Source organism: Thamnophis elegans, chromosome 13 (assembly GCF_009769535.1).
Source record: "Thamnophis elegans isolate rThaEle1 chromosome 13, rThaEle1.pri, whole genome shotgun sequence".
Classification (NCBI taxonomy): Eukaryota; Metazoa; Chordata; class Lepidosauria; order Squamata; family Colubridae; genus Thamnophis; species Thamnophis elegans.
Genome location: NC_045553.1, coordinates 17,894,125 through 17,919,057, shown reverse-complemented (window position 1 = coordinate 17,919,057; position 24,933 = coordinate 17,894,125). Strand labels below are relative to the sequence as shown.

General features: G+C 52.6%; 3 protein-coding genes across 6 annotated transcripts; 2 read left to right on the top strand and 1 right to left on the bottom strand.

Annotated features, from left to right (window-relative positions):
- The first annotated feature begins 1,735 nt into the window (after positions 1 to 1,735).
- Positions 1,736 to 9,772, top strand: LRRC75B (leucine rich repeat containing 75B). Of its 3 annotated transcripts, none has more exons than XM_032230029.1 (4): positions 1,736 to 2,698; positions 4,144 to 4,272; positions 6,177 to 6,289; positions 7,101 to 9,772. In XM_032230029.1, the coding sequence occupies exons 1-4, from the start codon at positions 2,408 to 2,410 to the stop codon at positions 7,705 to 7,707; spliced, it is 1,140 nt and encodes a 379-aa protein (XP_032085920.1). In that variant the 5' UTR covers positions 1,736 to 2,407; the 3' UTR covers positions 7,708 to 9,772. The 3 variants fall into 3 exon arrangements, with proteins under 3 accessions (XP_032085920.1, XP_032085922.1, XP_032085923.1); XM_032230031.1 differs by having other exon boundaries at positions 1,737 to 2,698; positions 7,161 to 9,772; XM_032230032.1 differs by lacking the exon at positions 1,736 to 2,698 and adding an exon at positions 2,705 to 4,024.
- A 246-nt stretch (positions 9,773 to 10,018) lies between these two features.
- On the bottom strand, positions 10,019 to 11,642 carry SNRPD3 (small nuclear ribonucleoprotein D3 polypeptide). Its single transcript, XM_032230035.1, has 3 exons — positions 11,436 to 11,642; positions 11,147 to 11,339; positions 10,019 to 10,166 (listed from the first exon to the last, which is right to left on the bottom strand). The coding sequence occupies exons 1-3, from the start codon at positions 11,559 to 11,561 to the stop codon at positions 10,105 to 10,107; spliced, it is 381 nt and encodes a 126-aa protein (XP_032085926.1). The 5' UTR covers positions 11,562 to 11,642; the 3' UTR covers positions 10,019 to 10,104.
- A 14-nt stretch (positions 11,643 to 11,656) lies between these two features.
- On the top strand, positions 11,657 to 22,189 carry GUCD1 (guanylyl cyclase domain containing 1). 2 transcript variants are annotated; one of them, XM_032230034.1, is made up of 5 exons: positions 11,657 to 11,995; positions 12,469 to 12,634; positions 12,977 to 13,068; positions 19,633 to 19,874; positions 20,091 to 22,189. In XM_032230034.1, the coding sequence occupies exons 1-5, from the start codon at positions 11,757 to 11,759 to the stop codon at positions 20,180 to 20,182; spliced, it is 831 nt and encodes a 276-aa protein (XP_032085925.1). In that variant the 5' UTR covers positions 11,657 to 11,756; the 3' UTR covers positions 20,183 to 22,189. The 2 variants fall into 2 exon arrangements, with proteins under 2 accessions (XP_032085925.1, XP_032085924.1); XM_032230033.1 differs by lacking the exon at positions 20,091 to 22,189 and adding an exon at positions 14,981 to 15,033 and having other exon boundaries at positions 19,633 to 19,725.
- The last annotated feature ends 2,744 nt before the right edge of the window (positions 22,190 to 24,933 follow it).

Below are 24,933 nucleotides of genomic sequence, written 5' to 3'. Positions count from 1 at the left end.
GGCGTCCTCCTGGATATGCGGCTTAATTTAGAAGAACACCTGACGGCCGTGACCAGGGGGGCCTTTTACCAGGTTCGCCTGGTACGTCAGTTGCGCCCCTTCCTGGATCGGGATGCTCTGTGCACAGTCACTCATGCCCTCGTCCTTTCTCGCCTGGATTACTGTAACACTCTCTACATGGGGCTGCCCTTGAAGAGCACCCGGAGGCTTCAACTGGTCCAGAATGTGGCTGCGCGGGTTATCATGGGGGCACCTAGGTGCTCCCATGTTACACCTCTTTTAGGCAGCCTGCACTGGTTGCCAGTTGTCTTCCGGGTGCGATTCAAGGTACTAATTATGACCTTTAACGCGCTCCATGGCTTAGGCCCGGGGTACCTGCGAGACCACCTACTGCCATCGGTAGGCTCCCACCGTCCAGTGCGATCCCACAGAGTTGGCCTCCACAGGGTGCCGTCAGCCAGACAGTGTCAGCTAGCGACCCCCAGGGGGAGAGCCTTCTCTATGGGAGCGCCTTCCCTCTGGTATAATCCCCGACCTTCGGTCCTTCCAACACGCCCTAAAAAGTTGGCTTTTCCAGCAAGCCAGCCTGGCCTGAACAAAACAAATTATTGATCATTATTAATTTGAATTTGAATTTTTTTAAAAAAATGTTATTGTCAATTCTAATTGGTTTTGTTTGGGATATTCTATTTAATTTTTTTAAACTTTTGTAATATGTGTTTCTTTTAATGTTGTATGCCGCCCTGAGTCCTTGAGAGAAGGGCGGCATATAAATCTAATAAACCTAAACCTAAACCAGTGGAATTAAATGGGCACTTGCTTGGCACCTCTGTGCCCTGGCTAAATCCTGAGCAGCTGGCCCTCAGTAGCAACATGAAATCACCAACACATTTTGCCAATAGCTACAAAGGACGAAGGCCACCGCAGAGCTGCTCAACTCATTTAACCACCCTCTTGCAAGGATCCAGCCCACCTTGCCTCTGCTTCACCCTTCCCTGGCCTGGCTGCAGGATCTGCTCCAAAGCCCCCCCCCCCGGTTGATTCTACCCTCTCTGGGTGGGGGCTTGAAACAGCCCCACATGACACTGGATCCAGAACCCCCAACTAAGGAGGCCCCTGCCCCATCTCAGCCCCGAGTTCACTTTTTGCTGACATCCAATTATGTGATTGGTAACCATGGGGGGAGGGGTCCTCAGGTACCTTGGGGAGCAGAGACTTCGGCTGCAGGGCAAGAATTGGGGCTGAAGCACTGAGTCTGTTTTGGCTGAAATTCTCAAAGTGTTTTTCCTAGAACATGGAGGATTTTCCTTCCTGACTTAGCTCCCTTGTGTTAACATTCCACTTTATTACCTTAAGGCATTGTCTACTGCCAAGAAAGGCTGAACGGAAATTTTGTGACATTTATACACACCATTCAATCCTATGGAATGGTGCCCTTAAGCACACAACTGATTTGCTCCAGATGTTCTGAGCGGCCACGCCCTAATTGACAGTGCGCAAAACAGAGGGAGCATCTTTATCCCAGGTGCTCAGAGATGGGGAACAAGAGCCCCTCTGTGGTGCTGAAGAAAAGCGGAAAAGGAGGTCCCAAAGGGCTGGGCCACTCTGCCAGGACAGGTTAATGGCACATGTAAACTTAGGCCAAGAAAACGGAGCAAAAGTCAATGCAATGGAAGAGAGGGGAGGGACCTTCGAGTTCATTAAGTCCAACCCTGCCAGAAGCAGGAATCCAGCATCTCCAACGGGTGAGCCACACAGCTTGTTTAAACGGCTCCGAGGCTCTTCAGGACATTTTTCCTGATATCAAACCAGAATCGACTTTTTTCTTTTTCACATTGGAGACTCTTCCAAGCCTTCCCCCGTCCCCCAGTCTTCCATTGTACTGATCAAGCGCAGGCGGGGCGCACGGGAGCCTCTCTTCCTGCACGGCAGCTGGGCTCTGCGCCCCCAACCCCAGCGTCGCCACCTGAAAGCGGCCCGGCCTAAGCTGTGACGGATCCCGGACCGACCCCTCTATTGCTGACGGGGCGCTCCGACTCAGGCCCGCCTTGTTGGTCTCTGAGGGGCCCCCGGAGGACCAGGGGAGGCTCTACTCTGCCTCGAGGGGGCTTCGGCGGAGACCGGGCAGCCTAGGCAACGTTTCCTGGGTCACGGGTCCCTCCGGCGGCCTTTCTGGCGCGCCCACCCACCCACTCGCGCGGAGGAGCGGGCCGCGTACCCCGGGACCAGAGACGCTGCCGAGGATCGGCTCCTCCCCCTCTGCGCGCCGCGGGCACGTGCCCGGGAAAAAAGCCGCGTCCCGCCAGCGGACTAGGGGGCTCCGCTCGCTGCATTGCGCCGCCCGAGCCCCGCCGCCTTCCCGGAGCGACAGGCAAAGCGCCTCGAGCGGGCGGGCAGGAGGGCGGCGATGGGCTTCCAGCAGAGCCGGCAGAGCGGCGCGGAGGCGAGGGGTGTTCCCGGCCGCTGCAAGGGCTCCCTCCGCGGCAGGAGGCCCCCGGAGGAGCCGCCGCGCCGCCTCGGCCCGGACTGCCGGCTGGCATCACTCCTGCTGGGCTCGGAGAAGCTGCCGGCGGGGCTGCGCAAGAGGCGGCCGGCGGCGCCCTACGTGCGGCGGCTGCGCTGGCTCCGTGAGATCCAGGCCGCCCTCGGCGAGCATCAGCACGAGCGGGCTCTGCAGCTCCTGCGGCTGCTGCGGAAGGTGAACCGGCGCCCGAGCCTGGGGGAGGGGGAGGGAGGCGAGACCGGCCTTTTTGTTCCCTCACGCGAGGAGGCCGAGGCAGCCGCGGGCTGAGCCCCGGGAAGGAAACGCCTCTCCGGCAGCGCTCCGCCTGATGTGGCCAGGCGTTCCGCTCCGAGCGCGGCTGTCGATGGGGCCGGCGGGATGGAAACGGCGCCTCGGAAGCCCAAAGTCGCCCGCCTGGGCGGCCGCGGGCATCGGGGACAAAGCGCGGCGGTGGCGCTTGGCTCCTTCAGCAGACGGCGGGCCGCCTGGGCTCTGGGAAAGGCGGGGCAGCGGGAGCCCGGCCGTCGGAAGCGCCTCCGACTCGATGGGTGCGGGCTGCCCCCAAAGGAGAGTCGGGCGGAGGGGAATGGAACTTTATTGTCACTTTAAATGTACGTTAATCAGCACACACTAAAATGAAAATTCATTACCTTCAGCTCTCAAAGAAGAGCCCTGATGCAGATCCCCCCCCCATGCACGTGCGCGCGCACACACACACACAAACGTGACACGCGGAAACCTCACAGTCTAGTTCCACTGTATACAGAGACGAAGTGGGGGTGGGGGCGGGGGTTGAGGAGAATCCTGCAAATTGACAAGAGGGAGGGCATAAGGAACAAAGCTGTTACTGAACCTCATAATCCTGCTATAAATACTTCAAAACCTCCTCCCAGAGGGGAGCAACAGAAACAGACACTTGCCAGATTTTGTACTAGCTGACATTTCAGGATGTCCCCCACCCCAAAACCAAGAGTCCTCTAATGTGGAGGCAGAAATGTGGCAGATGTGGGCCCCCTTGCATTGGCATTGGGATGCTGTGGCCAGTGCCAAGCAAAAGAGCTGCCGGGATGGCAGTCCGGTCTTTCCAGGCCCACTTCCATGGGGCAGACCAGGCTTTGTGTGACTGCTAGAGAATGATTGTGTTGTCCAGTCAGTTGCTTTTACTCTGTCAGTTGTGGATGCAGTGAGTTTGCCTTTCTGCTTCTTAGTGGAAAGTGTTGCCCTGATCCAGAGAGATGCTGCACCTGAAACGGGACCAGTGGGCAATGGGTGGGCAGTGGCATAGTGTCCCCCACTTGCATTCCAGGATTTGAAGACATGCTGGAGGAAGCAGTTTTGCCAAGCAAGCTCTGATGGTGTGGGAGGCAGTTGTTCTCAGGCCATTTTTTCCATCAAAACGTTCAGTTGGTTCAGCTGCCTCAAGAACTGTGGCCAGGATCTGGTGGAGAATCTGAAAGAGTTGTAGGGGCCGCAGCTGCAAGGATGCCGTCTTTCCAGCCTCTGCAGCTACCCCACATCTGGGTGAGGAGATCTGCATCCTCACCCCCCCAGAGGTTTGCCTTCCTTGCTGGCCAGTGGCATAGGGGGTTTCCCTGTCCAGTGCCCCCCAGTTCTCAGCCGCTTTCTCTCTCTGCTCTTAGGACCTTGGCCTGGAGGGGATGTTCCTCAATGACGTGCTCTACAAGAAGGCCACCTTCCTCAACCTGGTGGACCCCATCTCCCATGACCTCCTGATGAGCCTGGCCATGGACCTGCAGTGCCCCAAAAAGGTGAGCACCACCAGGGCCCTTGGGGGGAGCACCTACCCTAAGTCACCATCACCACTTAGATCTCTGGGTGGGGAAAGAGGCCCCTCTTTGGAGAATCCTGCTGGCATCTCCTCCAGAAAAGCTTAACTGCTCTGGGGGCTGCCTCTCCAGAAAGGGCAGGACCGGGTGGTCCTCCTGCCTTGGGAAGAAGGGCAGAAGCAGGCTGCAGCGTCAGGCCAACATCGCCCCAATTGGGCATGCATGTAACAAAAGGGGTCATTTCACATGGAAGCTCGTCTTCCTCCCCTGGCTCTGAGTTAATTTGGGGGCGGAGAGATTTCAGCTAGGAAAGGCTGGGGGGGGGCTTGGTCCCCCTTGCCCTCAGCCCAGCCTTCTTTCTCCTGAGTCAGAGCTTGGATAACCTCGAGGGGGTGGGGCTTAATCTTATCATAAGGCCCCGCCTCCCAAGGTTATCCAAGTGCCCCCCTAGAGAGACCCCACAGGGGCCCCCTCCCAAGAACCTCCTTTGCAGGAGCCCGGAGGCACCAGCCGGAATCCCAGCTGAGGAAAATGAAGCCAGGAGGGCTTTGGAGGGCTTTCGGTGTTCCTGCCCTGGGTGAAAGAGAGGCAGAGGCAGGACAGGCTGGCAGAGGAAAAGGAGAAGGTTTTTAGGCTTCCAGTAGAGACAAAAACATTCAGATTATTCTGCTCTTCTTTTAAGAGGTACGAAAGTCCGATTATAGTTAGGGGCTCCAAAATTTGGCTTGAGATCTCTGGATTTTGGAGCAGAGCCTAGATGGAAGAAGGAAAATGATCCCATAGAATCAAACCCCCTCCTCCCAAGCCAGAATTCTTGGACAGCTAGGGAGATCCCACACTGGGGTGGTGGTGTAAGGATTTGTTTCTTACACAAAACCAGTTCTTGAAGTCCAGGGCAGAGCATTTGTATTTTCAGCCACACAATCTTTGATTTTGAATCCTGATTCTCTCCACCCCCTGCCCCCCCCCCCCCCGCGTCCTCCTCAGGCATGAAGAGAAAAAGGGGAATGGCGAGAGAGGCAGCCCAGTCCCCCTCCCCGATATTGCAGCCATTGTCTTCCTTATTGGAGTCTGCGCTTCAAAGCATCAGGGAGACATGGAATTGCCCCATGTTGCATTGGGGGAGGGGAGAACCAATGGAAAGCCTTTGGAGACTGCCGGTTTGCTTTTTCCTTCCCAGCTGCTATTTAGGAATAGAAGAGGGAGGCTCTATTGGTGCTGACCCATCCTCCATGGGTGGCCCCCTTTACTCATGGCTCTCCTGAGACCGCTGGTCCAGTAAGATCTGCTTCTGCCAGCTGTGGTTTCGCTTCTGCCCAGGGATTGGGCGGATCCCCCTCTGGACTACCAGGAGACCTGGCTGCTTTCTGTCTCGTGCCCTTCCCTCCTTTGCCACACACACACACCACACACTGTGCTGGTACCCCCCCCCCCACTTCCTATGCAGAATGGCCTGGCGAGATGCAAGGGCTGCTGCCAGCAGAGGTGCGGAGACATGTCCTGATGCAGCCTGGGGGGGTTGAGGCTGCCAATTGCAGCTGGAGAGGCAGGGAAGCAGCTCCATATCTTGGGATCCCCCCCAGCCCTTCCAGGCCCCCTCCTGGCAAAGGTCTCTCACAGCCCCCCCCCCCGCAAGGGATGATTCACATGGCCCCCCGAGGGTTGCATGGAATCCTTTGGTTCCTGGCCAATATTCACCCCAGCCTTTAGAAAGGCAAAGCAGCTGGCTGGGGGCTGAGCTTGCAGGTCAGGCATCTCCCAGGGCCTAGAGAGCCCTCCAGGGTAAGGCTCAGGGCGTGAGGACTTGGAAAGGACGCCAATGGGGGGCTGTCAGCTCTGCAAACGGAGAGGGCCACTGCCCACGGCTGCCCCTTCCCTGCTTTCAGGAATATGATCCGTGGAAATCCTCCGACCGGATCTGCCGGCAACTGATCTACCACTTGAGTCCACATTCCAAATGGCATCAATCTGGGCTGCCCCATCGCAAATCCCACAGCAGGTGAGCAGGAATGGTGGGCTACAGAAACCCTTGGCTGGTGGTAGCAGGAGACAGAGGACACCAGTTTTGGAGGGTGTGACATGCACTCAGTTCCCACAACAGATGAAATCCAAAGTAAAAAAACAAGCGGCCTTCCAAACATATCATAATATGACATAATGCGATAGCCTAGTTCACACAACATGATTGGACAAGGCCTGGATTTCCACCCACTACACACTGAACCACAAATTGTGTGAAGCTGGCTTCTCTAGAATCCTTGCTCCTTGCTTTGAACACCCCTTCTTCTTGTTTCAAGAACCATGGTTACTGACTTAAATAATTGCTTGCAAAGACAAAAGCTCAGCCAAAGCCGCCCCTCCCCCTTGTCATTCTGCCCCTCTTTGGTCAAGGTGAGCCCCCCTCCCCAGGGCCATTCCCAGGCAGCCAGAACACAGAGCAACCGCAGCACACAGCTCTCCCACCTCGGCAGGAGGACGGGAAACTGGATCCAGGGGTGGAACAGTTGCAAGCACTTATTTTGGATCTGATGCTGCAATCCCCTCCTCCGCTCCAATCTTGGGCCAGAGGACAAAAGTTACTCAAACTCCTTGACCGATGAGCATCTACCAATGAAGAGGGACGGCTTGGCCAGAGTAGCTGGTTCACCCTGTAGGAAACCATAGTGATGCCAGACTAGACCACCCTACAGCAATGCCGTCATGCAAACGCTGCCTCAGGGCACTTGCACCCCAAATCCACCCCAAGCAGACCAGCTGCAGCATTTGTGTGATGTGGTCCATTGTGTATTGTCCCCCTCTGCACACCCCAGGTTTTCTGGAGCAGCCATCCTTCTGGAGCACCTTCCTCTCTTTTCCTTCTTCTCCTTTAGTCTGAAGAGCAGCCTGCAGAAGAAGCTCAGCCAGGAAGCCATCCATCTCTCCGGGGTCCCTCTCTCCCCACGCGACATCCAGCATCTGGCCAGCTACCTGCAGGACAGTGGGGACCACCTTCTCACCGTCGACCTGAGTTTCACCGACCTGAAGGATGAGGAGATGCGCTTCCTGATGCCTTTCCTGCGGTCGCTGCCCAGCCTCACCCACCTGTCCCTCAATGGGAATCACTTGACCCGAGCCACTGTGAAGGACCTCACCGACACCATGAAGGACATGGCCAAATTTCCCTCCTTAGCCTGGATCGATCTGGGCAACAACGTGGATGTCTCCTCCATGCCGCAGCCTCTGCTTGTTGGCCTACGGAAGCGACTCAGCCAGCAGACCACGCTGCCCACCATTTACGAATCCTTGGGCTGCACTTCCGAGGCATCCAGCGAGCCTGAGACCAGCCTGCTGGAGGAGGAGGAGGAAGATTTGCAAGGGGAAGAGGAGATCCCGCCAGTGGCCAAGCACCGCTTCCACCAGCTGTCATGTGAAAGGTGACTGGAGGTGGAGGTATCCTCTGGAAGACTGAAACCACCGCAGTGGAAGCTCTGATGGAAGAGATGCCGCACCAGGCCTCACCTGCCCACTTCCTTGAGCCCTTCCTAACTTTTCTGACTTGCTCCCTTTGCCCCGTCCTCTTCCTCCTAGCCGGGTTTTCTCACATACACCAAATCAGGCCAGTTACTTACCATGATGCCACAAAAGGAGACCATCCGGAGATGCAGGGGGTGGCTGTTGTGGGGAGGCGCATGGAGCAAGCCAGCCCTGGGCCCATCCTTTCCCAGCTGTGCTGGGTCCACAGGCCCAGAGAGCCGTGAGAGAATGACATGGAAAGACTGAATGGAGGCCGAGACAGCACCAGGATGGCACAGCTTGCCTCCTCCCCCTCCTCCCCTCTGAACAAAGGGTGGCGGAATGTGAGGCATGCCGGTGTCTGCAGCCCAGACATGTGACTGATGGCACTGCAGGAACTCAAGGGCAGCTGGACGTGGGTTGTGCAGGTGTTTGTCGGGGGGGGGGGGCTGTTTGAAACATCCCCTTCCCCCGTGTGTTTCTGCTCTTCGTGGACGTCTGCATTCAAAGGCCTCTGTGCTTTCTGCTATCGGGCTGGGTTGGGAGCTCTGCTTTATGCCCAGGAGGAAACAGTAACCTGGGCAAGCCCAGTTCAGCAGAAATACCTTGGGGTGTGTGATTTGTGATAGTAAATGACTTTCATGGAGGGGATGAAAACATTGTTCAGCACTTTGTTGGGCAATTATTTGGCAGAGCTGCAGAAGCCTTGTGTTCTCTAGAAACTCCTGTTGAGATGTTCCCAACCTGTTTCTTCATACTGGGTGTTCCCTCCTTTTGCCACCATTTCATTCAAAAGGAAGAATGTGCACATTTTCAACTGGGCCTTGGTGCCAGGAGAGCTTTTCTCATCCATCTAGTACAAGGATGCTTGGATTTAACATCTCTTGCAAGGAAGACCAGCAACCTTCCTTCATGGAGAAAGGAGAAATTGGCTCTCCTCCATTTAATAATAGAAAAAAGCCTCCCCCCCATAATCAATCTGGGGTATATTAGACACAAGTGGGCTTGCAAAATGCATCATTCAATTAGAGATTAATATCTGTGGCTCAGACTCAAGAGAGAAAACGGGACACTCTGAAGAATCTTTTAAGACAAAATGAACTCCCAGAGAACTTGGGCCATGTGATGAGGATTCAAAGCACCCTTTCTGCTCCTGGTTGGTTTCATTACAAAGTGTGGCCATTTATGCACACCTTTGGGGTTCCTTCCACACAAGCCCCCTTTTGGAATCCATATCCTGTAGATAAAAAACTTTTATGATGCAAATAAAGTCTCTCTCCCCCTCAAAAATGCAATTTTCTAAGCCTTGGGCAGCCATTCTTGAACACCTGAAAGGCTTATTAGAAGTCTCTGATAATAATTTAAGAGATTGGATAACCATCTGTCCGAAATGGTATAGGGCTTCCTGCCTGAACAAAGAGTTAAGACTAGAAGGCCTCCAAGGTCCCTTCCAACTATGTTATTCTGTTATAACCAAAGCTAAGAGTTCTGCTTGTAAGACTTGCAGATTCCCAATTAAGAGGTTGGGAGACCTGCAGGCAGCAGAGGAAAGATGGTCAAAATGAATTGAACATGCAGGAGCGCTGGTCATCTTCAGAGAGAGGCAAACTTTCTTTTCTCAATTTGTAATATGATACGCTCCCTTAAAATGAAATACCCTATTCTGGTCTAAAAGGTTTTATAACCTCTGAGACCAAACCAAGCACTTCATCCTCTACTTATCTCTCCAAACCATGCTCAAAGATAACTAAAATTTTAGAAGCATACAAGTGAACACAAAAATACTTGCTAGATAAACCTTTTAAAGTTTTATTCTGCATTTTGCAAAGATTGGAAGAAAAAAAATCAATTCTTACATTAAGGAAGCACTAATGAGAGGTCTTATACCTTACCATGATTTAGATTTTATGGATCAGTCTGTTTTTATTTTATGCATTACCCAGAGATCTGAGTTTACTGATTAATCAAAAGTACAATAAATTATTTTAAAAATCAAATGGCATTTTTAAGCCCATGACCCTTCTTTTAATACTGTTAACAACTTGTTTATTAAACCTCACATAGGAAAGCTACCCTCAAAGATTGTCTTATTAATATCACCTAAAAGGCAGGTGACTGGTTTTAGTTTAATTTGTTTTTATTTTTTAAAAAACAGCTCCTGAGTCGTGTACCATAGCTACTACAAGCAGCCAATCTATACCACAGTTAAGTCACGGACACACAGATGCTCTCTTCCTATTTTGTAAAAAACATATTTATTAAAGTACACACAAGTACAATTAGCAGACTTTTATCCTCAGCAAAGCAGGGTTTGATCCAAAGTTACCGCCGCTTCTGGAAAATGTTGCCACGTCCCATTCCTCGTCCCCTTCCTCTTGCAGCCACTGAAGAAAACAGAACACACAAATCAGCAGCAAAGGACAAACAGAAAGACACCTAGTCATGCTGGACCTGGTAGGGAGCCTGTCTGAGTGTACAGATGTTTCCAAGAAGACTAAAAAAGCAGCAGGTAGAACTAGTTGCTTGTGACACTTTAAAGCCAATAAACAAAACCATTCTCAAGTAGTGAACTCAAAGCAGAACTCCTCCTCTCCCCCCCCCCCCCGTGGGGGTGGACAGTGCCCTTCCAAGGGTTCCAGCCCCTCCTCTGCTCCTAGAACAGATGGTGATGGGGGTGTGTGTTCATGATTAGGAGTTTGAACAATCTGAGATTTGATTTGGGACAGTTATAAACTGATACCAGGTTGTGTTTAACCCCAGCCAAAACTTAATGGGCGCAGAGTCACCATTGGGGTTTTAGGTGTCATTTGCGCCAACAGAGAAGGTCCTGTTCAAGGAAAAAACCCCTCCCCCAGAGGCTCCTTTGAGGAGGAGAGAGCATCTGGCTGGTCCTGTTATGCACGAAGTCGGCCTTTTCTCCGCCCCCTTTGCCTTGAGCAATCTGAATAACGGGGCTTCATTCAAGGTAAAAGCTCCCCTCGCACATCTGCGCTAGTAGTTCCCAACTCTAAGGGGCGGATGGTGCTCATCTCCGTTTCAAAGCCGAAGAGCCAGCGCGTGGTCAGGTGGCCGGCAGGACTAAGCGCCAAAGGCGCACGGAACGCTGTTCCCTTCCCACCAAAGGTGGTTCCTATTTTTCTACTTGCATTTTTATCTGCTTTCGAACTACTATGTTGGCAGAAGCTGGGATAAGTCACGGGAACTCACGCCGTTACGCGGCGCTGGGGATTCGAACCGCCGACCTTTCCGACAAGCGCAGCGTCGGAGCCCCTGAGCGTCCCTGGGGGGCTTCGTTATAACCGGGCTAATGGAGACACACCGCCCCTCCGCGGTTCCGCGGCTGCCAGGCCGGCGGGAGGCTCACCTTGCGCCTTGAGGATGGCGGCCTTGCCGCGGCCGGCGCCAGAGCCCTGGTTCTTGTTCTTCATGCTCTTCAGCATCGGCGCGTTCTTCAGCATATCGGGCAGGATGAGGAAGCGGATCTTGCTGCCGCGGATGTAGACCTGCTCCAGCTGCGCCACGCGGCCGTCGCGATAGGTCACGGTGATATTGGACATCTGAGGGGAGGCAGGGAGGGAGCGGCGGTTAGACCCCCCAGCGACCCCCGCCCGCCCGCCCGCCCACCCGCCCGCGACCCTGGCCCGCCGCCCTGCCTGGCAGTTCATGTTGTCCTCGGCCTCGATGAGCTTCCCGCGGTAGACCTCGCCCGTGTTGGTCTCGCAGGTGACGATGTGGCCCTCGGCCTCGTGCAGCACCTTGATCGGCACCCCGATGGACATGGCGGCCCGAGGAGGAGGAGGAGGAGGAGGAGGAAGGCGCAGGAGGAAGAAGAAGCACTCCCGGCCTGCACAGCGCGCGCCGCTCTGCCCCGCCGCCTCTATGGCGCGCCGCCCTCCGCGGGAGAGGAGCGGCGCTCCCGGCCTGCCCCGCGCGTGCAACGGCCCGCCCAGGCCGGGCCCGGCCCCGCCAGCGCCATGAAGACCCCGGCCGAGGAGGTCGCCGCGCTGCCGCCCTCAGGTGGGTCCTCCGGGCCGGGGCCGCCCTCTTGCGCGGCCGGGAGAGGAGCGGGCGAGCTCCGGAGACCCCTGCCCTCGCCTGCCCTTGCGGACGCGGGGGCCGAGGGCGTCGGGGAGGCGATCCAGCTGAAGGTGCCGGCGCTGCAGCAGCTCTACCACTGGGACTGCGGGCTGGCCTGCTCCAGGATGGCGCTGCGGTGAGTCTTCCGACGGGACCGCCACTCCCAGCAGGCCCCTCCAGCCAGGCCCTGCGCCGCCCCATCCTTCCCCGCCGGCTGCCCTGGGCCTGCTGGGAATCGCAGCCCTGGCCTCTTAAACGGGGGGGGGGGGTGTCCCGCCTTCCCTTCTCCTGGGAGCGGCGGAGACAAAGCCTGGCCGATGCGGAGGGTCCGTTGCGGGGGTCGCAGAGGCTGCGTAAAGGGGATCCGAGGTCTCGCCTGCGGCTGTTAGTCCAAGCGAGAGCCGCTGCGCCCCAGAGAGGCATCCCGTGGACCCCCCTCCGCCCTCCTTTCCCTGTTGAGCTTCTCTCTGCCTGAGCTGAAGAGGGCGACGGCCTCTGCCTTGTGGGGAAAAGGACGACTGGCCAATCCGTGGTCTCTGAAAGGAAATGGTGGTTTTAACTGTCAATGGCTTTTTTTGTCCTTTTGCCCCCCAATCTGACTGACCTCAGGTACCTGAACCTGCTGAATGATGAAGACTTCCAGAGAGCAGTCCGGGACCTCCAGTTGACCAAAAGTATCTGGACAATTGACTTGGCCTACCTGATGCGTCACTTTGGGGTGAAGCATCTATTCTGCACCCAGACGCTGGGCGTAGACAAGGGCTACAAAAACCAGGTAGCTTGTTTGGCTGCTGCTGCTCCAGACACAGAGGCAGCTCTTTGGGGGACACTCGCACTCTCTTACAAGCCATAGCGGTACTCACACATTTGTGGCCGTTTGCTGCACAACTGACATCGGGTGCCACCTAGTAGAAATCCCTGGGTTGCCTCAACGACAAGTTTGCCTTTTGCTCACAGGATGCCTCAAGTCTTCCAAGATGATCTTCATTGGCAGGCTTGCTTCAAAGCGGCTGCCCCACATGTGTTCTCTTGCGGGAGGCAGAGGGGGGGCTCCCCTTAGAGATGCTAGCCATCCCTCCCTAGGCTTTCTGCATCTGACGTGGCTCCTTGTCTTCAGTCTTTTTATAGAAAACACTTTGACATAGAGGAGAACCGTGTAAACCAACTGTTTGCCCAAGCAAAAGCCTGCAAGGTGCTGGTGGAAAAACGGTGAGCTCTCGGCAGATGATTTGCCTTTCTTCTTCTAGCAGGTGATCCAGCTGTTTATCCACAGGGCCTGTTGTAACCCAGAGTACCTAAACAAACCTGCATCACCTTCCTGTGGCTTTTAGGATGTAGCTATGACAACTGACGGTCCTTTGGATGCAGGGATCGAGCTCTTCCGCTGGAAAATAAATCTGCCTGAGGTGAATGGGATATGCTGAGGAAGAGGGTGCAGTGTGACTGAGGCTGCTTTTTTCCTCCCATTAAAAGCACTAGAAATAATAAAAGATGGCATTCCAAATCTGCTTCTACATGGACCAGGGGTGCCAGTGAGTGGAAGATGATCAGTCGTGGCTGGACTGTTCTCGCTGCCACTTGCAATTTCTCCTGCATCCTCATTTCTCACAAGTCGTGGTTCCCCTGCACTGGGTGTTCCATGGAGGTTCCTAAGGGACCTCCCAAGGCATAGGGTGGCTGTTCGCTTGAAGGGAAGAGTTGGAGAAGGAGTGTCGTTGATGGACCAATTTGTTCCCCAGTCCCTCTCCTTGAGGACAGGAAGGGAAGGATGGAGAGCCCACTTAATATTTGTAGGAAAAGGCAAAAGATTCCACACACACATCAGTTTATACACAGAGCAGGTAGTTTCAAGTAACTTGAACTCAAGTAGAGATGTGAATGTTAGATGTTTTGGTGCATGCCCAGTGCACCAAAGTGGTGGTTTTGAGAGGGGTGGAGAGGTTAAGAGCAGGAAGAAGGCTGTCAGTGGCAGTGACTTCGGGAAGGGTCATGCAGGCCATAGATGAGCTGTTGAAACCTTGTGGCAGCTGGGGGGGGGGGGGGGGTGCTGCCGGGATTGGAGGGCAGAGAGGCAGGTGAATATTCCACCCTGGGAACTTCTCTAGGGTGGGGTGGGGTGTTGAACCATACCTGTCCTGTTCTATTTTTCCCCATAAAATCTCTCTGCCTACTGCTTTTATTATTGCTTAATTTTATCCTGCCTTCATTACTTTTACAAATAAGGTGGCAAGCATGCTTAATATTTACAGAATGCAGTTTGAAGAGACCTTATAGGCCATCTAGTCCAACCCCCTGCTCAAGTAGGAGACCCTATGCCATTTCTGCCACTTCCTCCTTTTATTTCCCCCATGACAACCCTGTGAGGTGGGTGGGGCCAAAAAAGTCACCCAGCTGCTTTTCATGGCTGACTCCTAGCCATCTGCTTGCTAGTCTGGTTCCTTCACCACTAGACCAAATTGACATTCTTCTAAATACGGAAACCAGCAAAACGTTTCAGGTTTTGTTTTCTTCCCAAATCTTCCATTTGGCATAACTGGCAGAATTTCTGGAATATGGTATGTAGTCGTTTGAAATAAAACATCCAAGGGTGTGCATCCCTGGGCACCTGCCAGATGTTTTGGGATTGGTTTATTTTGATGGTAGCAGTAGGTCCATTTTTCTGACTAGATGCAGGAAGGAGCAACATGGGTTGGCTTCCTTGGCAGTGGGGTACACCGAAAGAGGCAGGATTCTCCCCGGTTGCTGTTGGCGTTCTACCCCAAGTATGTGAATTACAGTTGTCTGAGTGAGCCCCACTGAAATCAGATGAGTAGGGAGCGGTCTAGAAAAGGCGCAAAGACAGTGGGCTATTCTGCTTCATTGGGGACTGTCCCTCCATTTTGAGGATGCCAGCTGCAGGCATGCCCAGGTTTCATGCAGAGAAGATTCTGATGGTTCTTTAAGTGGTCATCTGCAGATTCCCTTGGAGTGGCTTCCAGCCTGTGTTGACATTGGAAAGCTCCGTCGGGACCTAACTTGGCCTTTGGGCAGGGAGCTGCTGTGGAACAGCTGCATCTGTCCAAGGAAGTTCCCTACATTTATCTCGGATTTGTGAACTAACACAGTGGTCTTTTACTCGCAGAACTTTCTTGGCAAGGGGATGGCAGATGGCCACTCAAAGAACCACAGTTACAGGTAAGCAACCTGTTCTTATGCCTTGTGGTCTCCACATTCACACAGAGGTGAGAGTAGCAGGCTGTGTGTCCGGAAGTGGGGCAAGATTCTAGCTAAGTTGATCAGCACTAGAATTACTTCTGGTGTAAATGAAAAGCCCACCTTGTGCTTAATGGAACCTGGGAAAGGAGGATGTGCTCTGGCTTCTATTCACAATGGCAGATGTAGTTGCATTAAATTATTACATACTTTTTATCCTGCTTTTTAAAAAAATGTAATGTTGGAATGTAAACAGTTGCTAGCAAAAGAGGGAGTGCGTGTAAGTAAACTATTCAAGCTGCAGACATCTATGAAGTAGTATTGTGGAGCCTAGGATGTGCCGTGAAGGATACACACATCTGAAACTCTTTAGATAATGCTTGGCAAGAGAGATGCAGGGAAATTGAGAATGAGAATGCTAAATCTACTTCCAGGGCAAAGGAAATCTTGGGCCATAGAAGCAGGGAAGATACGTGTCAGGGTTCAGGCTCATAGCAAAAAGAACTCCGAGGCAGGTAGATGTTAAAGAACAGTTTTATTGGATATATTATATTGGCACAGACTGGTGAAAACTGACTCTAAAGCTTCCCTCAGTTTTCACCTAATTAAAAGTAAAGTCCCCCCACACACACACTTTTCTCAAACTAACAGTCACATGGTCCAATCTGGTTGCTTGAAAACTTCATTCCTCTCTTCAGCCACCTGTGGGAATCCTTGGTTCCCAGGGGGAAACTTTTTTGTTTTGGCTACAAAATCCCAACTATCTCTGTTCCCCCCTCCCTATCCCTCAGCACCATTGTGGCAACACTGAAGCCTCCAAGACGGCCTCAGGCCAGCTTCAGAGTTGACAATATGAAGAAAAAGATCTAGAGGCAAATCCTGAGATATGCATGCAAAAGACAGTTCCTATCAGCTGAAGATCCCAGAGCCACTGGGTGGAGGGCATTTCAACTCAAGAAGAGTTCTGAGAGACCTCACCCTTCCCTGTCTGGGCTGACAACCCACAAGCAGAGAGGGGGGGATCACTGTCTCCTCTCAAGAGGAGAAATGGTGCTCTTGTGCCTGGAGGATAGCGAGTCTCCCTCCAAGGGGAAGGATCACCAACCTTTCCCAAGAGAGCCAGTGCACACCTCCAGCCAGGGATAGTGTGGCCTACCAGGAGGTCCTCTTTCTGATGCCAACAAGACCTCTGTCAGTGGGCAGGTCTATGAGTGAGAAGTGGTTGGTTTCTTTGAGTTGTGTTTTGCTCCAGTAATTCTGAACTTGGGAGATGAGGAATACGAGAAGGCACTCATTTTAAGTTCATGTGTGTATGTATGAAAATCCATCAGATGTATAATTTACGCTAATGAATTATAGTATTTTAATTAGATTTTAGTTTCTCCCTTTCACCTCTTTTTATGTGGCCTTAATCCTTTGACAGGGAAGCCACCAGCAGCCAGCTCTAACCTTAGCATGGTCCTTCGGTCAGAGAATGGCATTGGCCCTCCCTTCTCTTGAAAATGTCAAGATGAAAAATGTGCCGAGAGGGGGAAAGTCCCACACTTGACTGGAAGTGGGGTCCCTGTTAAGGCTGTTGCTAAAGTGGACCAAAAGAAACCAGGGTCACGGGACCCTCTCCTTGGGCAGATGTGGGGAGTGGCTCACATGCACAGGTCCTGCTCACTTGTTCAGCCATTACTCATTGTTCCAGTGCCGGATCCGCCAGGGGCTTGGTTTTCAGCCGCTGTCGCAGTGGACTCGCAAGACAGTTGTGCAGATTCTCTGTTGGAGGCAGATTTGGTACTTTTATTTTTAACAACATGAAGATAAATTGATAACCGATGTTTTTGTAGAAAGGGGCAGCACTCTGCATAGCACCTGATCCGTAACAAGCTCTTGGTTGTTTGTAGGATAGAATCGCAAACAAACCACAAGTGAAAACAAAGATTCCACTCATTTACCTACCCTATTTCCCTGAAAATATGACATGTCCTGATAATAAGGCCATGTCACATTTTTCTGGTGGGCAAAAATATAAGCCCTCCCCTGCAAAGAAGCCCCCTGGACAACCCCCCACCTCCAACCAGGCAGAGCGCCACTCACCAACCTAGCGGTATCCCGAAGGTGCCAAGCCGTGGGAACTGGGGGGGGGGGAATGTGATCGCATTGCTTGGTGCTTTTGGGATACCACTAGGTTGGTGAGCAGCGCTGTGCCCAGCTGAAGAGGGGGGTTGCCGGGCATCTGCTCTCTTGCGAGTGGGCTCCCAAAGAGCCGGGCACAGAAGCCACCCGGCAAACCTCATTTCCAGCTGGGCACAGCGCCATTCACTGACCTAGGGCTATCGCCAAGCCACATGAGCGCTTGTTCGCCGCCGCCTGGCTCTCGCAACTTGGCACCTTAGAAATGCCAGTGAATGGCTCTGCATGGCTGGAGAAGGGGGTTGTGCGAGCAGCTGTTCCGCTCCCGCTTGCAAGAGAACAGCCGCCCGGCAACCCCAAAACTATGGCTCAAGCCATATTTTGTGCGTGAAAAGAAAATAAGACCCTGTCTTATTTTCAGGGAAACACGGTAAATCTCTGCCCATAAATTTAGCAGGTAATTTCAGTGCTGGATGGTGAGACAGATGAGAAGCTGCACTGCTTTGAGGAGAGGGTGAACAGGGACTGGCAGGGCACATGCTGGACATAGAAAGGAAGTTAGGTCAACCTTGGTTACCCAAAACCATTTTTCTTAAGGAGTGGATCTTCCCCACTCAGACCTGGAAGTTTCTGTCAGTATTCAGTCTGGAGGAGAGTTGGTCTCCTCAAGTCAGCTCAGCGGAATTCAATGCTCTGCTATCCACTGCAGGTATAAATAAATGTTACCTGATTTGTCTTGTGCCAGCGATGGGGGTGGGGGAAGTCTGCCACTCCTGTTTCATACCCCTGCAGCCCCTCCTGGGATTCTGGATGCATTTCACATATAGTCACTTCTCCAGCATGTGCTGGAGTCCCTTTAGGTGCCTCCTCAGAGCCTCTCCTCCTGGGATGCCGCTGGATTCTGCCACACTAAAGTGGCAGCTGACATTGGAGCAGGAGGATTTTCCCTGCCAAAATTAGTCGTGCAGCTTCCTCTGTCCCCTTGGTGGTGTTTGGGCAAGTGGGCTGCCTTGAAATAAGAGCTGGGTGGGAGGGGGGAAATGAGGATGGCCAAGCAGTGTCTCTGGGGAATGGGCCGCTTCCAGGTCCTTTTCATGCCCATCAGAGTGAGAAGCGACTAAGGAAGGGCAACACCAGTAAAGCCGTGGAAAAGCTGTTCCTGGGTGGCAGGCGTAGGCAGGAAAGAGAGGAGCTGTTTGCCACACAGCTGTTTGCAGAGATCCCAGCTGGAGGACAAGGAGAATCCAAGCTCTTTTTGCTGATTGTGCTTGTATTCTCCTGCCTTTTCCCTAAAAGCTCAGGCTGGCCTCCCAAGGGCTCCCCCCTTGCATCCCACAGACGTCCTCTGAGGGAGTTTGCAGGAGCAGTGGGGGGACTCGGATCTGGGTCTCCTCAAGCAGCCTCTCCCTGTGTCTGGAAGCTATGCATGCCCTTGGGGAGAGGCTGAGGGGCGCCTTTCCCTGGGCCGCCACCTCTCCTGCAGACCTCAGCGGGTGGCAGGAGAAGCCCCCCCCCCCCCCCCTGGACCCCAACCCCTGTGAGAAACAATGATGGAAGATCCCTGAGGAGGAGCCCATAACATTGAGGGTCAGGAAATGCTCCTCCTCCTTCCCTTTTAACCTTCAGGAGAAAAACATGCATGTAGGTTCACATTCTGTGCTTTCATTGTAATCCTTTTTTTATTTTACCTTTGTTCTGTAGTATTAACTAAAGCAGAAACATTCCTTTTAGGTCAGAAAGGTTCTACTAATAGTTGCTTCTAATGGGAAAGCCACTTTTAGACATCAGGAGAGAGTTCCTCTGTGGGTGAAATGGGCAGAGCATAAATACATAAGTATTCCTGAAGTAGAGGTGTTTGGCCCAAAGTAGCCCGGTCTCCCCTTTTGCCCCAAGGGGCTATTCTCACATGGCAGAGCCTCTTGAACCCAGGTCCCCTTCCCTTCAATCCTGCTTTATGTAATTGGATACTGAATTTCTTTATTGATAGGCCCCAGTTTGTGCGAGTTGGAAGAAAAGTTTCCAACTCCACCTCCTTGAGTACAGGTTTCCCGCAGGGCTCAGTCCACTATTGTTCACCTGGATGACTCACGACTGCTGTGCTTAGAGCTTGAAGCATTGTTCAAAGAGACCCCACCCCACCCCCACTCCATGTTCTGTTTCTGTGCTCCCCTCTGGGGAGGGAAGTCCTTTTGAAGGTTTGAGCCAGCTGTCTGGTAAACTCACAAGATTCCTTTCTCTCGCCATGCACATCTGAATTAGACCGTGTTGTTTCTTTGTGTCATATAATATATGTGGGTATATGCATACTTTTGTGTTTATTTATTTTGTCATCTTTACGTAGGGTGTATTGGGGGTGGAGACCCTTTGAGAGCTATGTGCAATGAAATTTCACTTGAATGAATGCCGATTAGCATGCATTCAAAGTGACAGTGAAGTTATTCTAAGTCCCTTCTCCGGCAGCACGGTGACCGTCGGGGACATCCAGGAGCACCTCTCTCAGGGCCACATCGCCATCGTGCTGGTCAATGCTGTCTTGCTGCTGTGCGACCTCTGCTCCAGCCCAGTCAAGTACTGCTGCTTCCTGCCCATCGGCCAGAAGTGCTTCTGCCGCAGCCCCGACTACCAGGGCCACTTCATCGTCTTGTGTGGCTACAACAGAGCTTTGGAGTGCATTTATTACAACAACCCTGCCTACGCAGACCGTGAGTAACTGCACCCTCGCCCAGGTGTTAGCCACCAGCCTCCCCCCCCCCCCCCCGGTCTGCAGCTCTCTGGGCTCCTTGTTTTTCGGGCAGTGAGGTGGGGTCATTCCCTCTGCAAGGGGTCTGTGTGTAGGCTGAGGGTCGTGATGGCATAAGGGGGGTTGGGCTGTGGAGTCCTTTACAGCTGCCCTTGTCTGACTCTGGGCCCCTCCACAGGAACATGCAGCACCAGCATCCATAACTTTGAGGAAGCCAGGACCAGTTACGGCACAGACGAGGATATCCTCTTCATTTATCAAAACAGCTGACCCTCCGGCTGGGGCTCCCAACTCATCGCCATTGTGGCAGCCATCTCAGGACTCTGAGACCTCCGCTTCTGCACTGTGCCGGGTTGGAAGCAAAGGAGGCGTTAAGACTCGGGGAGATGGAAGGGAGGAGAATGTATTTTATGCCACCTTAAAAGCAGAATGTCCTTTGCAGTCACAATGAATAACAGGATGCGTTTTCCAGTCGGGGTCTGTCTGGGGACCCCAAGAGATTTTGCTGGGGGATGGGATCTCAACTCTGGTCCCAGATCAAATCTCGGCCAGTCCCCCCTCCCTAAAGAAGACTGAACTCTGAAACAAAATGAGAGTGTACAGGGACTTTTCAGGTGAGACGCAAGTTTGGCAGTGTTGGCAGAAGATGGAATTCCTTTTTGGAAAAGGTTTTCTCAGAGGACTTAAATATTTTCTTTAGGACTACAGGTTTTGGACTGTGTGAATCAGCACTTTTGTCAATCAATCATATTGAATAACGTCCATTTAATTGATATTCAGTGATTAGATTACCTGTGAAAGGTCTTTTAAAAGACAACAGTATTTCAGAGACGCAGCTGCGTCCTTGTTCTAGTTCAGCAGTCCCAGTTCATCAGCATTTTCCTCCTCGAGCTCATCACAGGCTCATGTTCACCCAGAAGCCAACCTTGCTAGATGCAGTCAGCTCTTCCTCCCAACTCAGCCAGGACGGACATCCGAGCACCACCAGTCCTAAGGATGCTGCACTTTGAGCTGTCCTTAGCTCCTACCATCTGAGCGAAGCTGTGTGCCTGCTTCCCACCCTTTGCCCCAAGTTAGCTGGCCAGGTAATGGCCACTCTGGACCTCAAGCTTGCTCTGCCAGTTTAAAGTGGCTACAGCAAGTCCAAATGTGATCTGTTTTGGCCCCAAGAAGGGCTGTAAGCATTCAGGAGAAGGGCAGGAGCCTCCTCCTGTTGGGCAGGGAACTTGCCTTGGGCTGGAAATCTGCCAGGGACTCCCAACTCCTTGGCATTGCCTGCTGGGCGGGGGAGAGCTACGCCTGTCTGGGAGGCCCAGGTTTCTACCTCAACACACCGTATTTGCTCTCGGCTGAGGGGGACGGGGGTTGCTTCCCTGAAGGCTTCAAATAACTATGCTGTATGTCTGCTCTGTGGTCAAATTCTTGTAAGTGCCTATTAATGGCAGAGAATTTTGGGGAGCATCTTTGAAGTTATCCAAGCGAAGGAAGCCGGGTGAGGAGCCAATGGAAGTGGGCAGGACAAGTGACATGTTTGGGGCCTCTGTTGCTCCCATCCAGTGAAGTTCTTGCACAGGAAGGAGTCCAGCTTTCAAAACCTTTAGTATTGTTGAGGCTTCAGTGTTATTTCCGTCTTGCCTGCTCGTAGTATTGGTTTTGTTCATAAACAGTAAAGGCTTAACGTGCTGCTTAATCTCCTAGTCTCCAGTTTCAGGGTGCTGCTTCTCAGGGGCTCCCTCTGAACCAAGCCGAGCTGAAGCACAGCAGCTGCTTTCCTAAGCAAACTCCTTAACAAGGGTGAGGAGGCAGCTCCACCGGCCGGAAGGATTGCTTGGTTACAAGATGCCACCTTCACAAAGGAAACATTCACACGGCTGAAGTTGGCCATCTGTCCTGGTATCCTCCAGTTACGGGATGATGTGTGGCTGGCCTTGGAGGCCAGTGGGGGAGGCTCCCCAATCTTGGTGCAAAACCTGCAGAGGGGAAAGTTCTGCCTTCCCTGCCGAGAGGGCAAAGCTGCTCCCGGCTGAGCTGCTGGCGCAAGAGAAGGGGCAGGAGGCTGTCTTGCGGGGGGGGGGGGGCGGGACAGGGGCATTGGGAAAGTCAGAACAAGGCCTGCCTCGGCCCTGCACGCTTCCTCTTCATTTGGGTGCTCTGAACAATTCAATGTTTATGCAAACTTCATGATCACATGACAGTAAAAGGGAAGAAAATCTGCAAACTAAGTTTTATATACAAAAATATGTTTGTAAATCATTCAATAAACCCTGCTTTCTTGAGCATGCTTGGACCTTTTTTAAAAAAAAAAGATGGAATGGGCAAAGGGACTAAATAAGGAAACATTCACTGATTTTTTCCAGGTCTTTGAGCTGCTCTTTCTAGGCTAATACTTTGGTGCTTCCCGAAGCTTGGAAGGAAAATCCATCTTTCAAGGGGATGCAGTTTGATTCTTTAGGTAAAACCAGGAGAGACAGTTTCATTCCCCAAAATAGTAGAAAGGGCTGGCTGCTGCAAAGTGGCTGCCACTGAGTGCTCGGCCCTCCCGCAGGGCTGCTCCCTCCTTGTATAGAAAGTGGCTTTGGGAGCTCCTAGGGGATGATGGAGCACAAACAGCCCCCCTCCCCCACCAGCATCTCCTGCAGTGGGAGTCCTGATGGGCAGGGAGTGCTCAAGGGTGACAAACTGCAGCTGGGAAAAGGAGACTCCCAAAGCCACAGGGGAAAGAAATCCAGTCCAACAGGTGTCCTCGTGCCTGATTGTCTGCCCACCTTGGGAGTGCAGGGAAGGGTCTTTGCCTCTTACTTATCCCTCCTTTCAAGGCAAGGCTGTGGGTCACCAGACCCGTTCGATGTGCCTGGTTGTCTGCCATATTTCTCTTTCCTCGGACCAAACCAGGCCCATTGAACGGGTTTGGTGACCCAAAGGTGTTCTTTCAAAAGGCAATTGGACTTTTGTTTTTCCTTGGAAGACATTTCACTTCTCATCCAAGAAGCTTCCTCAGTTACTCCACCAAATGTGGAGGATGAAAGGATTTATATTCTTTCAGATTTATATCTGGTCGTTAGCTCTCTCTGAGAGTTGCTGAGCCCATCTGGAGGATCATTTGTGCCCTCACAGTCACCTGAATAGTCCACATACTCAGTGGACTGTGAATGAATTATTTCATTAATGATCTCCATGCTCTTCTAGGCATTTTATGCTTGCTTCCTGAATGAAACATTCTGCCCTTGTCTCACAAGTTTGACTGACTCTGTAACATCATCGAGATACTGCGCTGAAACTCATTTATGGTTCCATCCTGGGACACATCACCCCTTGGCTCTCCCTCCAGGTGTCAGCCCCAGTTTCGCTTGCTTGCTTTCGGCTGCCATGGAAACGGGGAGGGCATGGTATTTGGGATGGGAATAATTGCTACAGGAGGTTTAGTAAAAAAGGGAGTTTTGTCTTCACCATCTCCTGTGCGTGCTGATGGCCTACCTTTGGACCTCGTCAAGGCCAACCATCCTGCATACCAACCTGATCATGCTTCTTGGAGATGCAACCCACATGACACCTAAGGGAATTGCAGATTGGTCAATGGGGTGGGAGTTGTTGGAGGGAGGGGGCTGGGCAAATGTTTGATATGTATGATTTTGCTTTTTTCTGCCTCAGACCTTGCTTTACTTCACTGCTATTCATAACCAGTAAAAGTACTTTTAATTTCACAAACAATGGAGTTGAGAGGTTTCTTTCTTGGTTGCTGAAGGAGGCATGCCTGACATTAAGCAAGGTCTCCCTTCGCACTCATCCCAGAGCTAACACCTTCCGAGAGGAGTGCAGTAAAACAACAAAACTTTCAAAGAAATGTCCAACCCTGGCAGCGACCAGGACGACAACATGGGGGCTGCCAGATCTTCATGCCCCTTGGAAACGGAGCGGATGGCGGAACTGAATTTGGAGGAAAAATCCATCCGCCCCAGGTGGTCATTGGGAGTGGGGCAGAGATATACCGTATATACTTGAGTATAGGCCGACCCGAATATAAGCCGAGGCACCTAATTTTACCACAAAAAACTGGAAAAGTTATTGACTCGAGTATAAGCCTAGGGTGGGAAATGCAGCAGCTACCGGTAAATTTCAAAAATAAAAATAGATACCAATAATGTTTTTGAATATTTATTTCAAAGAAAAACAGTAAACTAGCGGTGTATTCAATGAAATACTTCACTCACCTCATGATGCTGACGTCCCGCTGTGATGATGATGTCCCGTGCAGCCGCGGGAGCGATGTCCCGCCTCCTATGACACACGGCACAGTGATTCCTATCATTGGATCACTGTACCAGAGGAGGTGGGACATCGCTATGTGGCTGCTTGCCATAACAAGGAGGAGGTGGGACATCGTTGCAGAGCGGCAGGAGGGGGAGGAAGGGGAATCGTAAGACAGCCCTGCATTACATTAGAACGTGAGGAGGGGGGATGGTGCGGTGCGCGCTGCGCGGCAAACACACAGAGGGAGGGGAAACTCACAGGGGCACTGGGCCATTCACGAGTGTCACCCAGCGGCATGGCCCCACCCCTTTTTCGCCTCCATTTCGGGCAAATTTTTCACTGACTCGAGTATAAGCCGAGGCGGCTTTTTTCAGCCCAAAAAGTGGGCTGAAAAACTAGGCTTATACTCGAGTATATACAGTAAATCAGGAAATCCTGGCCAGAGTTACTACCAGCCGACGTCGGAGATCAGCAGCTGCCTGGCAGGAAGCCAAAGAGGAGGATCTCATGATGTCCCACGCGATAACTTCCAAGAAGCTTGGGAGAAATGTTGTTTTTGTGAGGGCCGGGTTGAAAGAGAAGCTGACTTCCCTGATCAAGAAGAGACATGCCGAGGACCTGTCTCACCCGTGAGGGGGGGACTGGGGGCACGCAGTGGAACTGATTAGGATAAGGGTGCCCCAGCAGCAGCAGCAGCTGTACAAGCCCATCCAAGAGGGGGAGCCCCCCCCCCAGACACCGAATGGCAAAAGTTCCTCCGCTTGGCATGAAAT

Excerpts from the sequence above, each read along its gene's own strand:
- LRRC75B (XM_032230029.1), top strand. The coding sequence starts at position 2,408 with ATGGGCTTCCAGCAGAGCCGGCAGAGCGGCGCGGAGGCGAGGGGTGTT. Across the intron at positions 2,699-4,143 it reads TCCTGCGGCTGCTGCGGAAG|GACCTTGGCCTGGAGGGGAT; the intron begins GTGAACCGGCGC and ends CTCTGCTCTTAG. Across the intron at positions 6,290-7,100 it reads CATCGCAAATCCCACAGCAG|GTTTTCTGGAGCAGCCATCC; the intron begins GTGAGCAGGAAT and ends TGCACACCCCAG.
- SNRPD3 (XM_032230035.1), bottom strand. The coding sequence starts at position 11,561 with ATGTCCATCGGGGTGCCGATCAAGGTGCTGCACGAGGCCGAGGGCCAC. Across the intron at positions 11,340-11,435 it reads AGGACAACATGAACTGCCAG|ATGTCCAATATCACCGTGAC; the intron begins GCAGGGCGGCGG and ends GCCTCCCCTCAG. Across the intron at positions 10,167-11,146 it reads CGCCATCCTCAAGGCGCAAG|TGGCTGCAAGAGGAAGGGGA; the intron begins GTGAGCCTCCCG and ends TGTTTTCTTCAG.
- GUCD1 (XM_032230034.1), top strand. The coding sequence starts at position 11,757 with ATGAAGACCCCGGCCGAGGAGGTCGCCGCGCTGCCGCCCTCAGGTGGG. Across the intron at positions 12,635-12,976 it reads ACAAGGGCTACAAAAACCAG|TCTTTTTATAGAAAACACTT; the intron begins GTAGCTTGTTTG and ends CCTTGTCTTCAG. Across the intron at positions 19,875-20,090 it reads CAACCCTGCCTACGCAGACC|GAACATGCAGCACCAGCATC; the intron begins GTGAGTAACTGC and ends GCCCCTCCACAG.